Here is a 14,585-nt window from a genome sequence, read left to right as displayed (position 1 = left end):
TGCTATAGCTACTGCATTGTATGCATGAAAACTTTTATAATGTTTCCATATGCAGAAAGCAGACCCTGTTACCTACTACTTCCTTGCAAAAAAATTACACATAGAATGACACCAGCTGTTTGCTTTAGTTAGGTTTTGATAGTAGTCTGCACTTACTTTGCACCATTGTAATTAATCTATAAAAACAGTCATATTGTGTAATCTTACGGTTGGATTGTACTTTGTTTAAAAAGTAGCTGGAATATTGTGGTAGAGAATGGTGTGCCAATTGTACAAGTTCTGGGTGTCTATGTGGATTTGAATGTGCCCATCACTAATGTCACTTAAGATGCTCTCAGTCTTACGACTTGCATGAGGATGTTTTCCAAAAAGGAGTGTCTGAGACCCAGAGCAGAAGCTGGGCTGAGCTCTGAGTTTGCGTGCGTCAGTACCTGCAGGGAAGGGCTTGCAGCTCCTCTGGCCACGAGGCTGATTCAGCAGTCTTTCCTATACCATTTCCTGTAAACTTTTGATACTCAGCACAACAGTGGCTGTCACAGCACTGCTGGTGTGCATGTTCAAAATGTGCCAGTAGAAAAAAAATCTGTAAGAAAACTGCAAATTTTAATTTTGTACCACACTCAGGGATCTTTATCCACAGTCCCAGAAGAGTAGGAGGTGAGTGGGTATACCTGGAAGAGGGTACAGGAGGGATGATGGTGTTGGGGTGCATGGCACAAAAGTACAGCTGTTTTGATCCATATTGGAGCTGTGTTGGATCAGGATGTGATCTGGGTAGGAACCAACATGGCCCAACTGCAGTGAAGACTCCACCAAGACCTTAGCAAGCCTTATGCCGGTGAGGCAGAGAGGCAGCTTGCTCTGCAATGGCAGGACAGTAAGAGCGCTCCCTGCAGAGTTTGCCTTTCTCTGGACTTCTTCAGCCATTTCCTTCCCTTGTGGTGTTGGCTTTACACTGAAAGCTAGTGATCACATGAGCTATTTTTGGCAGCAAATCCCTTTATACCCTTGGAAGTAATGTTCTGTGTCTCTGCATGTTCTGCAGGAAGCAATTTAGAGGGAAAAAAAAAAAAAAGCAAGCACATTCCTGCAAATAAAGGTCAGATGAGTGCCTTCAGAAACTGTGGTGGCTGCGGGGACATTTCTCTTGTTACCTTTGTCCTCCTGGGAAGCATGGCAAAAAGGAAAGCTTCTACTTCCAACATGTTTTCAGATGTCTGCATATGGGTTGTATTTTTTCAGCATTGGAGCTCATTTGCAGGTGGCAGAGTGAACTCTTGTCCTCAAAGGCAGAGAGAGACTTGAGATGATAGAGCAGCTCCACTGTTTACCAGCCAAGTTCTGCATGGCTGCAAGATTAACCTGAAGATGGGAGTAGGAAAACAGAAGGGTGCTTAAGTGCATGGTAACCTAAAAAATTCTTGTTTGTCGTACATGAGAACAGGCTTGCGCCTAAGCTACTGTAGGCTCCCTCCTTGCTAGGTCAACTGGCCAAAATAAAGGGTTTGAGTCCTTTGGGGCTGATGGCTTTCAAAGACCTGGAGCATGCAATCCCCAAACATTGACTGATCAAAGGCATGCCAGTTTGTGCTCAGACTTTGCTTCAACCCCAGCCATTGTATTTTTCCTCTTTGTATCTTCTTGCAGAAAACCATTGGGGAGATCCTTGCTTCAAATGAGATCTTCAGTCGATTTGAAACTATACTGGAGGTAAGCATGCTTGTGTCTGCCCCAGAAGGTTTAGCATTGCTGCTTTTGCACAGCCTGTTGCTCTTTTTTGTGAGAATTTTGAATAATATTTAAATGCAGCTGTTTGTCTTTCTGGTTGCTTTTATCTGAGGCACTTCTTATTTTGTTTATTTTATAAGCAAACGTAATGAAAAGATCAGCACAAGCAGCAAGCATACAAATGTCTTTCCCACCTTCTTCCCCACCTGCCCTACCCATCTCCCTTGGCACAGTTTGTTCTCCAAAGCATTTTTAGTTCTTGAACACTTTTTCAAGAGTGAATGTTTCATGCCTTTCCATGCCAAGCTAGGCTTAAGCTACCTGTTGGGTTTTTTTGCTATAGGTATCTAAATAAAATAGTCCTCAGGTTATAAACCCTTAAAGGCTTCTGCCCAGGCTTCATTTAGTTAATTTTTTTACTAGGGACTGATTTTCCTTTTACCTCCACCAGAGTCATCTGGATCTGCTCTAGCATTGCACCCAACAGTCTTGACCTGCTTGTTTTCAGCTTTGTGGCTTAGTTGTTTACAAAATTCATTGTTTAATTGTGGTTATAGGCTTGATTCTCTTTTTCTTCTCTTGGGGCAAAAAGATATTGGTTTAGTCTCTATATGTACTTGTGTATTCCAGTGCTCTCTTGTTCACATTAGCTGCACTTACACCAGTGGCTTCATTGTCCAGCCTGTTTTTATGGCATTATATCCCTGTAATATTACAAGCCTCGCCTCTTGAATACAAAAGCTTTTCAGTAGCTGCACCTTTGGTGGGTTGCTTGGAGTTTCCTCTCCATTTCTAATAGACCCCCCTCATTAACTCATGCTAGATGCATGGTGAAATCTTTTATTGTTTTTGCAGAACTGTGGCCTGCCTGCAATTCTTGATGGACCCGGCCCCTTTACTGTATTTGTACCCAGCAATGATGGTGTGGATAAATTGAGAGATGGAAGGCTCATCTACCTTTTCACAGAGGTGAGAGCTCGTAATACTTTAAGAGGTCCTGAGATAGTGCAGCCTGTTGCACTAGGCTTTGCTGGAGTAGTTTGTGCAATGTATCTGATCATTGCTGAAAGATGTTCTTTCTGGAACTGGCTAAAACATCTCTCTTTCCATAAGGCTTTGGGAAAGAAGTGAATGCTGGTGGAACCTGCAATGAGAAATACATTTAGCTATATTGTTTAAGTCTGTTTTTTGGCTTTTTCCTCACGCTTTGTGTGGGGAAAATGAAGTAATTTATTTTCCAAGTGAAGTCCCTGCTGTAATACATTGGCATAGTCAGTCATTTGTTAAAAGAAAAAGTGGTTGCCTCTTCTTACTTCTGAGCAGTGAAGGGGTATCCAATTATTATGTTCTTTTTTTTTTTTTTTTTCCCTTAGGGCATAAATAAGCTTCAGGAACTTGTGAAACATCATATCTACACTTCAGCGGTAAGGCAGGCAGTTCTAATTCTGGATAATTGGAGTCCTTTAGGCCAGAATGTAATCAACTATGTTGTTTGGCACAGAGGTCGGAGTATCAGTGACTTCAGCTGCTGTTTCTTGGACTGCCCAGGAGAGGAGAGATGTGATTCAGGATGTGACGAGGCAAAACATTTACCATGAAAGTTGTTGCCAAAAGGGACTTCCATCACAAAGCTCTTAGTTTTCTGGGTGTGATGGTGCTCAGATGGTCAGATGGCCTTTACAAAGAAAACATTGTCCTGCAGAGTTTGCTGCAGGCAAATTCTTTCTTGGCATCACTTTAATTTGCTGAACTATTAATTAGGAGTGTACCCTAATTATGAATCCTCCAACCCATAGCTTCCCTAACACTGAAAGCAGCAACACAAAAGTTATAGCCAGGTGGAGAATTGGTCAAAACTCTCCTGCTCCTTCTCCTGTCTTCTTGGGCTCCATCAGTGGGGTACTGCCAACTCTTGCACCAACATTTATTTACCCTATGTGGCAGGGTAAATAAAATTAATACAGTACATTAACAAGATTTTTTCCCTTATAAAATCAACAAGAAAGATGTTTAAAATTATGCACAGAACCTGTGGGGAAGTGAATACTCAAGCATTATGGTACAATGTCATGTCTTTTGCTAAGAAATATCAATATTATTCCAGTCCTTCATTAAGGAGAAAATGTCAGTCCTTATGATTTTCATAACTCCAACAGAGAAAATAAGCAGCACGTTGATAAAACAGCAAAACATAGTTTTTCTTGCAACTGATGAATAGCACTATGGCAACAAGCCAAACTACTTACTTTAATAACTTGTTGAACACAAAAGAAAAAATTTTCTTAGTTCTCAGAACTTCTCTCCTGTCAAATCCTTATGTTTAAATTTCTCATACAGCAGCTGTGGTTTACATTTCTTCTGCCTTTAGAAATAAGCTTATTTAGTAGGTCAAAATGTATTATCTATTATGCTTCTTGCTCAGCATTACTTGTTTAATTAATATGTCCTGGAAGATTCCATGTATTGGCTGTATCAATAAGAGACACTATTAATGAGACTTAATTTCAGCTGTTCTAGACTGTTTCTTGCAGAAGGAATGAAAACGAAGGCCACCGCCACAGGCACTACTGTGTTTGTAGCATTGCAAATGATTCACACAAAGTCCTGGATTTCCCTCTGGGCTATTGTGTGCATTTAAAGTATTTCATGAGATGTAAATGTTAAGGTTAAAGTCCCCTTTAGAAGGTTTTTTAGGTGGGGGGAGTCATGAAAGGACTCTGTCAGCTGTACTGAAATGTCCCTGCTTTTTCATGACATTGTCCCCTCGTGTGTTTATTTCAGGTGACTGTAGACAAACTGATAATGATGCCACACATTGTTACTATGGCCAACCAGATACTGACCATCAACATCGGTGCAGACGTATGTATGGATCAAAACTCAGCTGGGCAAACGTCCTGTGCTAAGTGGAAGTCTGGATATAGTTCTGAACAACGTGGTTTCGGCCCATCTCTGCTTCCTCCTGTGCTTAAAAAATAGACTTAAATGGGGTCACTGAATTATTTTTGCTTCTTATCCAACTTGTGACTCTACTAAGAGGCTTGACTATTTGTGTGGTTGCACTTGATGTTGCATACCATCTGTTTCCTGTATTGCCTTTATGTTGTTGATACAGTCTAATGGGATAAAATACAGATAAATTATTTGTGTTTCTGCTTTAGGGAAGAATTCTGATGGATGAATCAGGGATCCCCTTAAACATGAGAAACATTGTGGCATCAAATGGTATTATTCATACCTTGGACGGCATCTTCCTCCCTCCTTCAATAATTCCCATTTTGCCTCACAGATGCAATGAAGAACAACATAAAATTGTGACAGTAAGTCACCTTCTCCCATTCTCTTGCTAGCCATTGTTGTAGACCCTAATTCACCTGGAGGAAAAAAAGGCAAGCTGTGTAAATTACATTTGGGAAATGTGTTCTGTCTGAGATATCCCCTAGTATGACCTTAGGCAGCATCAGCACTGTGGTTGTTGCTTCTGCTAGCACTTTGCACTGCTTTGCTGGCAATCAGCTGTTTTCTTGTGGGTCTTTATTCTTTCCTGCATCCATCCTACCTTTGCTTCAGAAAGATGTTTGCCTTTTAGTAAGGCTGTGTATGCCCTTCTTCACACCAGAGTTACTAACTCAGCTGAGAATGCTTTGTTCCCATCACTGTCAGCATCGTTTTCATGTTAGTATGGATGGGAAACAGTTATTCAGCAGCAGGAGCTGTAAATGCTGTATGATATTCTCACATAAAGAATTTTGTATACCTTATTTTAGGTGTGTGTTCCCCACTTTGATCACTGGTAGGTTACTGGAAAAGAGGATGAGGCTCTGAATAAGCAAAAGGCACCTGATTTGGAGCAACGCAAATAATATCAACTGGCCAGAGGGTCTGTTATAACTTATTGATTTAATGAGGCTGCCACATGGATGCCCAAAGTGTTTTCTAGCATAGCTGTGTCTCTAGTGGCTGATAGACTCACAGGGTGGAGGCAGACCCTGTCTTAAAGTGAGGTACAAACATCTCGTGACAAAGGATCCACTTTATTGAAGTGAGAAGCTTACCCCATTTCAGAGTGTGGAACTCCCTCCTAAAAATGTTTCTGATACATGCTGTGATGTTTTGGATATGTAGTGGAAACAGTAGCTCTGGAGCATTCTTGGCATGGGCTAGGGGTTCTTTTGAGAAGATGAAGTTTTCTGCTCTTCTTTTCTTAACAGGGCTCTTGTGTGGATTGTGAGGCTCTCAACAGCAGTGTTTGCCCACCTGGCAGCAGAGAAATGGTGATTATTTGTGATCATTTCCATATTTTCTTCTTTGCATGATGACACACAAGCACACTGTGACAGTTTCTAACCCAAGACACTTTCAAACAAATACAGGACAGGAAAGGCAAGCAGTAGAGAGGAATAGCATGGCTTGTTAGAGGATGCGTATCCACCATGCACTGTGGTCCCAGACTGTCACCCAGTAACTGCTCTGTGCTATTTCTTATTTTGAAGTCTGTTTGCTGAGTCAATGCAGATAGCTGTGAGACAGTCTGTGCTAAATAAAATTGTAGACTTGCAGTTTTTAGTACCTCTACTCTGCCTCAGGCAGGGCTTTCCTCCTTACACGCTGAGTCTCCCAGCTCCTCCAAATTGCTAGAATCAAACCCAATCCCACTCGTACCATCCAGTAACACCGCTGCTTATGTCATGGCCAGGGAATTGCAACTAGCTCTATGCGCTGCAGAGGGCTGAGAAACAATTTGTTCTTGGCCTGCGCTCGCTGTTGATTCAGAATGAGCAGAACTAGCTGAAGGCGGATTAAGAAGGAGGAGGCAGTATGCTGGTGTTTGAGTTAACCCATGCTGGGTTTAGCAGTACAGCAATTTCCAGGAAATCCCTGTGTGAAGGCCAGGCCCAAGACATTGTTTGGGAAAACCGGAGAGGTGTTCATGACTGTTAACTGTTGGGTGTCTTCTGAGGGATCTGAATTTCAGAAGAATTTGCTGATGCTGTCTCAGCATGAATGTCTGAAGTGGAGCTCTGCAAAATCACTAGTCAATTGTTTTCCTCTCTGACTGAGGCAGGTGCGGACAGAATCATCTTGGGCCCAATTCTGCCTGTGTATAACTACATGACAGGTCACTGGGTGTTGTTCCAGAAATTATCTGCAGTCCTTTCCCTTCCCACTCTCTGTCTCACCTCCACCCCTAGCTGTCTCCCTCCCTCTCCCTCTTTCTCCTTTCCTCCCTCCCTCTCTCATTCCCTCTTGTACTCCCCCTTTTCCCCACTCTCCTTCCCCCTGCCTTTCCTCTCCCTCCTTCCTTTCTCTTTTCCCCTACCCTCTTTCTTACCCTCTATTTCTCTCCCACTTCTCCCCTGTCTCTTCTCCCCTATCTCCCTCCTTTTATCCTCTCTCCCCAACCTCTCCCCCTTCTTCTACTGTCTCCCTTATCATAAATACTATTATAAGAACAAAAGGGCAGCACCTTGGCTCAGGCTTGCAGACTGCTGGGAGTGAGAGGAAGCTGCCACGTGCCTTCTTTCATGATAGGCATGCTGTAGCAGTATCTTGTTCACCTTGGCTCCTTTTTGAACTTCCTCAGCTCAGAGATAGGCATAAATTGCTCTCTGCAGCAGAAAGAGAGGAGGGGAGGGTTACTGCGCTGAAGTAACAAAACAGAGCTGACTTGTGTTTCTACAGGAATCAACACTGTTTCCAAAAGAATGTGTCTATATCCATGATCCACAAGGCCTGAATGTCCTGAAGAAGGGATGTGCCAAGTACTGCAATCAAACTGTCATGGTGAGTGTGACGGGAAACCACGTTCCTTTGAAAGGAGCTCAGCTTTGCTCTTCCCGATTCATCGAGAAGACCTCTGACTCCTTCAACTGAGATGGCAACAAAAGAAAAGCTGCCCCTTGCAAAGGGTGGCCCATCAGATGAGCTGGCTACCTGACCTCTCTTTGATTAACATAGAGAAGAATACACAGTACCAACCCGCTGCAAATGTTAGAAAGCAGCTCAATTAAACCCAAACGTGATACATAAATACAATAAAGCACAACAGTTGTGACTAGTCAAGTTGGAGGAAGCCGAGAGACGAATGGTGTAGCGTTCAGTCTGGCATGTTTTCTGAGAGTGCCCTGTTTTTATCACGTCTCCCAACGGAAGCAGAGTACAATGAAAGTGCCATAAGCTGTGAAGTGATTGCATCTTGTTTATGAAACATTGTCAGATGGTTTGGAAAAGTAGTTCTTACCCAGTTTACAGACCTCACATCAGGAGTCTGCAGCTCCTGAGCTGTCCCAGTGCCAACTATATAGAATTATTTGTGAGTGTCTTGTTAAATACCAGCTGGATGTCTGTCCTGTCATTGTTCTTCTGTTGGTCAATTGTGACAAGGCCTGTGATCCAGGACTGATACATCCCTCCAGAAAAACAGAAGTCCTCAGGAAGGATAAAAGAGGATCAAGTGAGCCAATATTATTAATGAATTCAAAACTCAGAGAAAGCATAGGCCCTATTTGCCTAAGTCACAGAAAGAACAGAAAATAGTGGTTTATGTTGACAAGAATTAGGTGCAAGCAGAAGGACAGGTATTGTTGGAAAATAATAATTTAAGTCCAATTTTATGTTTGGACTTCATCATCTTAAAGGTCCTTTCCAACCTAAATGAGTCTATGATTCTAAGCATGGGTGTCTAAGTGACTATTTCAGTGTAGTCCGTGGCCACAGGAAGGAGGACATAGATTTCAGAATTGTGAGAGCAGGACAACTCCAGGCAATTTATGTTGAGTCACTTGGTACTTTAATGATTTTGTTTTTGTTTCAGAAACCTGGGTGCTGCAAAGGATTCTTTGGTCCAGACTGCATACCGTGCCCAGGGGGATATTCCAATCCATGCTATGGCCGGGGAAATGTAAGTATGAAGGATCATACTGTGTTACAATGAGCACTTGAGTCAGGGTGGTTAGAGAGTGTAGTTAGCTTATTTATTTTTTAATGACAAGGTAGGACATTTTTTCTTTATGGTAACAGTTGCTCTAGATAAGCATAATTCAGCCTTTGTGCTCCAGGGTAAAGTGGAAAGTGGTGGCCACAGAATATCCAAGGAAAATGGAGTGTACTCATCAGTGTGTTTTCCATCTTGAGCTCTAATGTGAATCACGTCATAGCTTTTGCAGACAGCATTGACTGGGGGTTGGGGGGGGGATTTTGTATTACCACCACTGCTCTTCAAAGTCCTATTTTTTACTGCAGCTGTCAAAAGTGTTTTTGATAGATATCAAAGCCTTGGTTTTGCCTTGGATCGCTTAGTTTCAATGACTTTGGCTTTCTTTTTGTTTCCTTCCAGTGCAGCGATGGCATAGAAGGGAATGGCAACTGCCACTGCTTTGAAGGCTTCAAAGGAGTAGCCTGCCACATCTGTTCAAACCCAAACAAACATGGCGAGAACTGTGACGAAGGTTGGTAATTTGGAAGGAGAGACTAGAGAAAAATGTAGAGCAAAGCTATAGTGCATGTTCAGGTACCCTGGATTCCCTGCTGGCAAGACCTCATCGTGAAAGAAGTGATGGAAATGTTATCACAGGTCACAAAAAGCAGTAGAGAAAACATGGCTGATATGACAGTGGTAATGCAGGTCTTGGAAAAGTGGTAATGCAGGTCTTGGAAACATTGGCCAAATTTAAATGTGGGACTTCCAAGCAAATCTCTCCTCCTTAGAAAGAAAAAACATTTTCCTTTCCCAGTTGACAAGGACCTTGTGCTTGATGGCCTAAATTTGAGCCCATCTTTAGAGCTCTTAAAACTCTTGGACCTAGGCAGTCAGAGGATCGGTTCCCTGGCCAAGTTTTGAGGTGTGGTGGATGTCTCTCAGCAGACATCCCTCTGTCAAGAACAAACGGGATGATGATTTGATGTCACTAGAGATTGTGAAAGGAAGTTGGGAATCTGCAAAATGTGATTACTGTGGTGAGTTCTGGACTTTCGGCAGTGACTGTTCTTTCTCCATGTGAAAATTCTTTGACAGATTGTGGCTGCGTCCATGGTGTCTGTGACAACAGGCCTGGCAGCGGGGGTGTGTGTCAGTCCTGGTCCTGTAAGGAAGGTTTTACTGGGAAATTCTGTGACAAGACATCAAACAACTGTGGCCCGAGCGGGCTGTCCCAGTACTGCCACCAGAATGCTGTTTGCAGCCTCAATGACACAGCAAGGTCAGTCTTTCTGGCATACACATTCGGGTGGGCACATTGTCATCGTATAGTCACACAACGGCTGTGAGGCTGCCAACCCTGTAGTTGTGCATGTCTCCCTGTGTGCCTGTTGCACAAGGTTGTTCAAGCAACGCAGCCAGCCCACTGCACTAGAGATTAAGTCAAGTTCTTGTTTGCTTGAGAGCTCAAAATATCTTTTTGCTCTCTGCTGTATTTCAGAATAGGCTGTACTACCTGTATGCCTTTTGTGCTTATGTTTTTAAGGTGCATCTGCATGGATGGATATGAAGGGGACGGGTTTTCCTGCCAGCCCATTGACCTGTGCAGTCAGCCAGAACGAGGAGGCTGTTCTCAGAATGTAAGTGGGAATGGACTATCGAAGCATGGAGAAGCAACATCTATCGATCAAAGCAGGACTGTTACAGATTTGTTGGGCACTGGTCTCATGCCTATCTTTCCCAGTCTGTAAGGTGGGGTGGAATAACAGGTACCTAAACACAGTCATCATAAGGAGGTCAGTCATTTGGTTGGTACCAAAATGTGACAACCTGGGGAAGGTTTGGCTGGTTTGCCCAGATATTTTAGCAGCCACAGAGATTAGCTGCACAGACTTTTGTTTTGTATTCATTTTCCCCTCAAGATCTTCTTACGTGTTGTTGCTTGGCTGTGAGCTCCAACTCATAGTTCTAGTAGCCAACAACAAATGGTCAGACTCATCATGATTTAGATCCCTCAATGAGAGGAATGCACTGGGCTACGTAGGAGGGAATAGGATGGCACTAAGTACAAAGGTCTTTGCTGAGAGAGATCTGCCTTCATGATTGATTCCCAGCCTACATGTCCAGGCAGAAGAAGATTGTGCTTATTCTGTCCAGGGAATACTTCTTCTGTAATGGAAGAGCTTTACTGAATGGCAGGGAATGCCCTGGGAGTTCTGAGCCACCTTAGACACAAGTATCTACCTCTCTGAAAACACTGAATATTTCTAGAATCACTTTATTGTGATATTGTCTAGAATTTTTCTGGAGAAGATGCTTCCAGTCCCTGCACCCAGTGCTGGAATCAAAATTGGTCATTCAGAAACTCTTCTCGGACTGATGAAAGAGACTTGTCTCTGTATTTGCACTGCACTGTCTGCTCTCTGCTGAGTGTAATGCTTTTGTCTCCCTTCTGCAGGCCCTGTGCACCAGTACGGGCCCTGGCAATGCCACCTGCCAGTGTAACGTCGGCTGGACTGGGGATGGGAAGGCCTGTGTGTCTATAGACAACTGCATGCTGGAGAGCAGAGGGAACTGTCACATCAATGCTGACTGCATTTATATTGGCCCCGGTCAGGTATGGGCGATGCTAAGTAGTCTGATGGTAGACTTACTTTTCCTAAGCTGCTCTGAAAGGGACTGGGATTGCTGGAGGTAGAACCTGGGCTGGTCAGCAGCAAAACCTGTTTGTTGGCTGCCAGGTGCACTGGCTCCTGCTATAGCCACACAAGGTACTTGTGTCTGGTGAGAGGCATGGGTGTGTTTGAGGCTGCTACACTACTCTGAAACCTTTGTGTAGCAGAGTCCACACTCCATAACAAGGCACTGGTTGCTGTGCCCACCTTGTTCCCAGATCACAGCATTGTCTCTGGGCAGTGCTAAAATGTACAGAAAATCACATGAAGCTATTCAGATAGTCAATGAAGGAAGACAGGCCAAGACTGGGACATCCTGAGGTTGGAGGAAGGCATGCGGGAGGGGTGGCTTCTCAAGGTGCTGCTTCTCCCCACTGAGCAAGGGGAACTCTGGGCAATGGGCTGAGGAAAGGTGCCAGATTGTCAGCAGAATTTAGTGAGGTGGCATGTGCAAGTGCTCTTTTAGCTATCTCATAAGCAGGAAGCTTTGAAATCACCCTCTCTTCTCTTTCTGTTGTTCACAAAGTCTGTGTCGTTCTCAGAAAAGCTGGAAATAGAGATGGAAACTATTATTCTCAAGTTACCCTCACACAGGCAAGCACAGCAAGGGATCAGTGCTCTTCAGTAACCCAGCAGCATGTGTGTTGTGATAGAGAATGATGCCCTACTAAGGAAGTACCTCTGCATTTTCATGTCTTGAGGAACCAGTAGAAAACTTAGGAAAATCAATTAAGAATACATTTTAGATTTTTAGGCCTTTTTTTGGGTAGTAAATGAGGATACTCTGATAGCTCTTTAAAATTGAAATGATTCTTTCCTGCAGAGCAAATGTGTCTGCAAGAGGGGTTATGCTGGCGATGGCCACAATTGCGATGCAATCAACCCATGCCTCATGGACAACGGTGGTTGCCACGACGTGGTGAGTAGCTAAAGAGCTGTCCAAGGCTACTGTGGCAGTGAGGGTTCCTCTGCTCTCTGTCACAAGTTTTTCAGCCATGGCATCGAGAGAATTGCAAGGATTTGGTTTGCATTGGCCTACTGGTACACCACTGAGGTGTTATAAAGGCTTAGTCTCTGATCTATGGAGGCAGATCCTCTCATTTTCATGAATTCACACAACCCAAAGCCATCATCTAGGCCTTGGTGCACAAGGTGTGAATTCAATGGCACTGTAAATGCAACAGGAGGAAGGGGTTTGTGTGTGCATTGGTAGCCTGGGCCATAAGAGGTCAGAATTTGATTCCTACATAGGTGTAACACTGCATTACCTGTGTTCACTCTCTAATTTCTTCTTTCCTTGTGCTTGCAGGCTATGTGTGTACCTCTTGGAGGAGGGGAGAGGTCCTGCGCCTGCCCTCAAGGCTATGTGGGGGATGGCATGACATGCTATGGGGATGTTCTAAAAGTGAGTGAAAAGAAAGTGTCTGAGGTCTTTTGGAGATCAGGGAGAAACGGCTCTGTTCTCACTTCCCATTTCTCTGTTACTCGAGCTGACTCCTCTCTGCACCAGCTTGACAGCACAGCATGTGTTTGCCTAAGACCACAGAGACAGCACCGGTGCCAAGAACCAGTGTCTTCAATAGATCATTGACAGTCATTTCTAAGCTGCTCCACCCCTGTCTCCCCTGTGCAATAAGGCATCTTGTCTTTGTTGTTTGGAAAGTTTTTCAGGTCAGAGCTAGCTAGGCCCGTTTTCTGCCACTAGAAATATTAAAGAGCATTGTGGATTCAATCACTGTCTCTGGTAAACACAAGCAATTTCAGATGAGTTGAAAATTATTTATTTATTTAGGGATATGCATATATATATTTAATGGCTGGAATATGTATTTTTTAATGGATAGAGTTTGGTTTTAGGAGTGGCCATCCCTCCACACGACACAAGGTGCCTTTGAAGTTTGTGAAGGGAGAAAGGAATGCCTAAGTCATTATTGCTGGATCTGATATCGCAAAGGGCTCCTGTCCCCCACCCTGGGACTCCGAGTCCCACAGCTCCGGTGCTCATTGGAGGTTACCCTTCTGTTGTTTCTATTTTGAAGGAGCTGGCCGGGAGTTCCCACTTTGCAAGCTTCTATGACTGGGTTAAGGTAAGAATGGCTGTGGGATGTCCACATGAGTAAGTACTGTAGAACCAAAGTCACTGTGAACACTGCTGTTAAAGGAAGAGCAACAGCATTTATCTTTTTCGTTAGAGAAGAACAAAGCAACAGCTAAGGTGAAATCAGAAAAAGTAGCGTGTAGAAAAGCGCTGGAGTTTGTGATGGAGTAAGGGTCATTAACATGCTTTGAGGGACTAATTTATAGCACAGGAGGAAGCTGTGACTGTAATACACATGATTTTCACAGTTGTATCTTCTGTAACTCCTGGCTATAGGAAAGTAACACAGAAGGAAAAGAAAAAGGGGTAGCATAATAATAGCTATTTTGCAAAAGAACAAGCTGTGAAAAGTTAGACTATATGTTTGTTCCTTTTCTTGTTATGGGCTCCCTGTTCCTAGCTTGGCTGCAAGAGACACTGCAGGCCGCAGCAAGTCTGCGGAAACACACTATGAAGTATGGCATCTCACTGAGCCTTAGTTTACCCGTCCTGCTGTGTATATTGCTTTTGCTAGGAGTAATTTTGGTCCCTTCCCCAAAACTGATGTTGTGTGTTGTTTGTTTATGGATTTGACTGAGTGGATTTGAAGATTAATTGAAACATGAAAGCAGAGCTTAAAGCAGCAGATTTTTCCTTGGCAAGCAGGTGTCAGCTGTTTTGGCCAAATCACTTGTGGCATTTTTTGATTGCCAACAGCACTTATTTCACACGTGCAGGAAAGCCTGCTGTGTGCACACTATCATTCTGCACGTCCCTGACATGGGACTGCAAAAGCAGGATGACTCTCGGTTATATTTTACAGAATAGGTATGGCACTGGCATGTCTTATTTGTTCATCTTTGTGCTTTGGACAACAGAAATCTCTCTTCAGCATCCCAGCAGGAACCAATGTCACTGTCCTGGTGCCATCAGAGGAAGCTATCAACAGCTTGAACAAGAGCGAGAAAGATTTCTGGCTGACCCCCAGCATGCTGCCATTTTTAGTCAGGTATGAGGAGATTCCGCTCTTTGCTTTACCATGCCAGACAACAGTAACAAGGCTATGAGTTGGATTTCTGGTCGTACATGCCCAATAAAGAGGTATCTTTAAATAAATATAGAAGCAAGGTTAAATATGTAGCAGGCAAAGAATATAGTAGGCATTTGAAACATAACAGAGCTCAGGCAA

At 43.6% G+C, this 14,585-nt stretch overlaps 1 protein-coding gene across 1 annotated transcript in view; it reads left to right on the top strand.

Moving 5' to 3' along the window:
* The window catches only part of STAB1 (stabilin 1), a 57,644-nt gene that overhangs the window by 18,616 nt on the left and 24,443 nt on the right, over positions 1 to 14,585 (top strand). Inside the window, 16 exon segments of the mRNA XM_080606425.1 lie at positions 1,648 to 1,710; positions 2,584 to 2,697; positions 3,102 to 3,152; positions 4,510 to 4,590; positions 4,890 to 5,048; positions 5,940 to 6,002; positions 7,411 to 7,512; positions 8,543 to 8,629; positions 9,065 to 9,176; positions 9,743 to 9,926; positions 10,191 to 10,284; positions 11,103 to 11,261; positions 12,143 to 12,238; positions 12,629 to 12,724; positions 13,359 to 13,406; positions 14,275 to 14,405. Coding sequence (XP_080462551.1) covers positions 1,648 to 1,710; positions 2,584 to 2,697; positions 3,102 to 3,152; positions 4,510 to 4,590; positions 4,890 to 5,048; positions 5,940 to 6,002; positions 7,411 to 7,512; positions 8,543 to 8,629; positions 9,065 to 9,176; positions 9,743 to 9,926; positions 10,191 to 10,284; positions 11,103 to 11,261; positions 12,143 to 12,238; positions 12,629 to 12,724; positions 13,359 to 13,406; positions 14,275 to 14,405 — 1,640 coding nt within the window.

This window comes from Anser brachyrhynchus, assembly GCF_964034855.1.
Source record: "Anser brachyrhynchus genome assembly, chromosome: 10".
Taxonomy (NCBI): domain Eukaryota; kingdom Metazoa; phylum Chordata; class Aves; order Anseriformes; family Anatidae; genus Anser; species Anser brachyrhynchus.
Note: the sequence above shows the minus strand (reverse complement) of the source record. Positions and strands in the feature narration are given on the sequence as shown.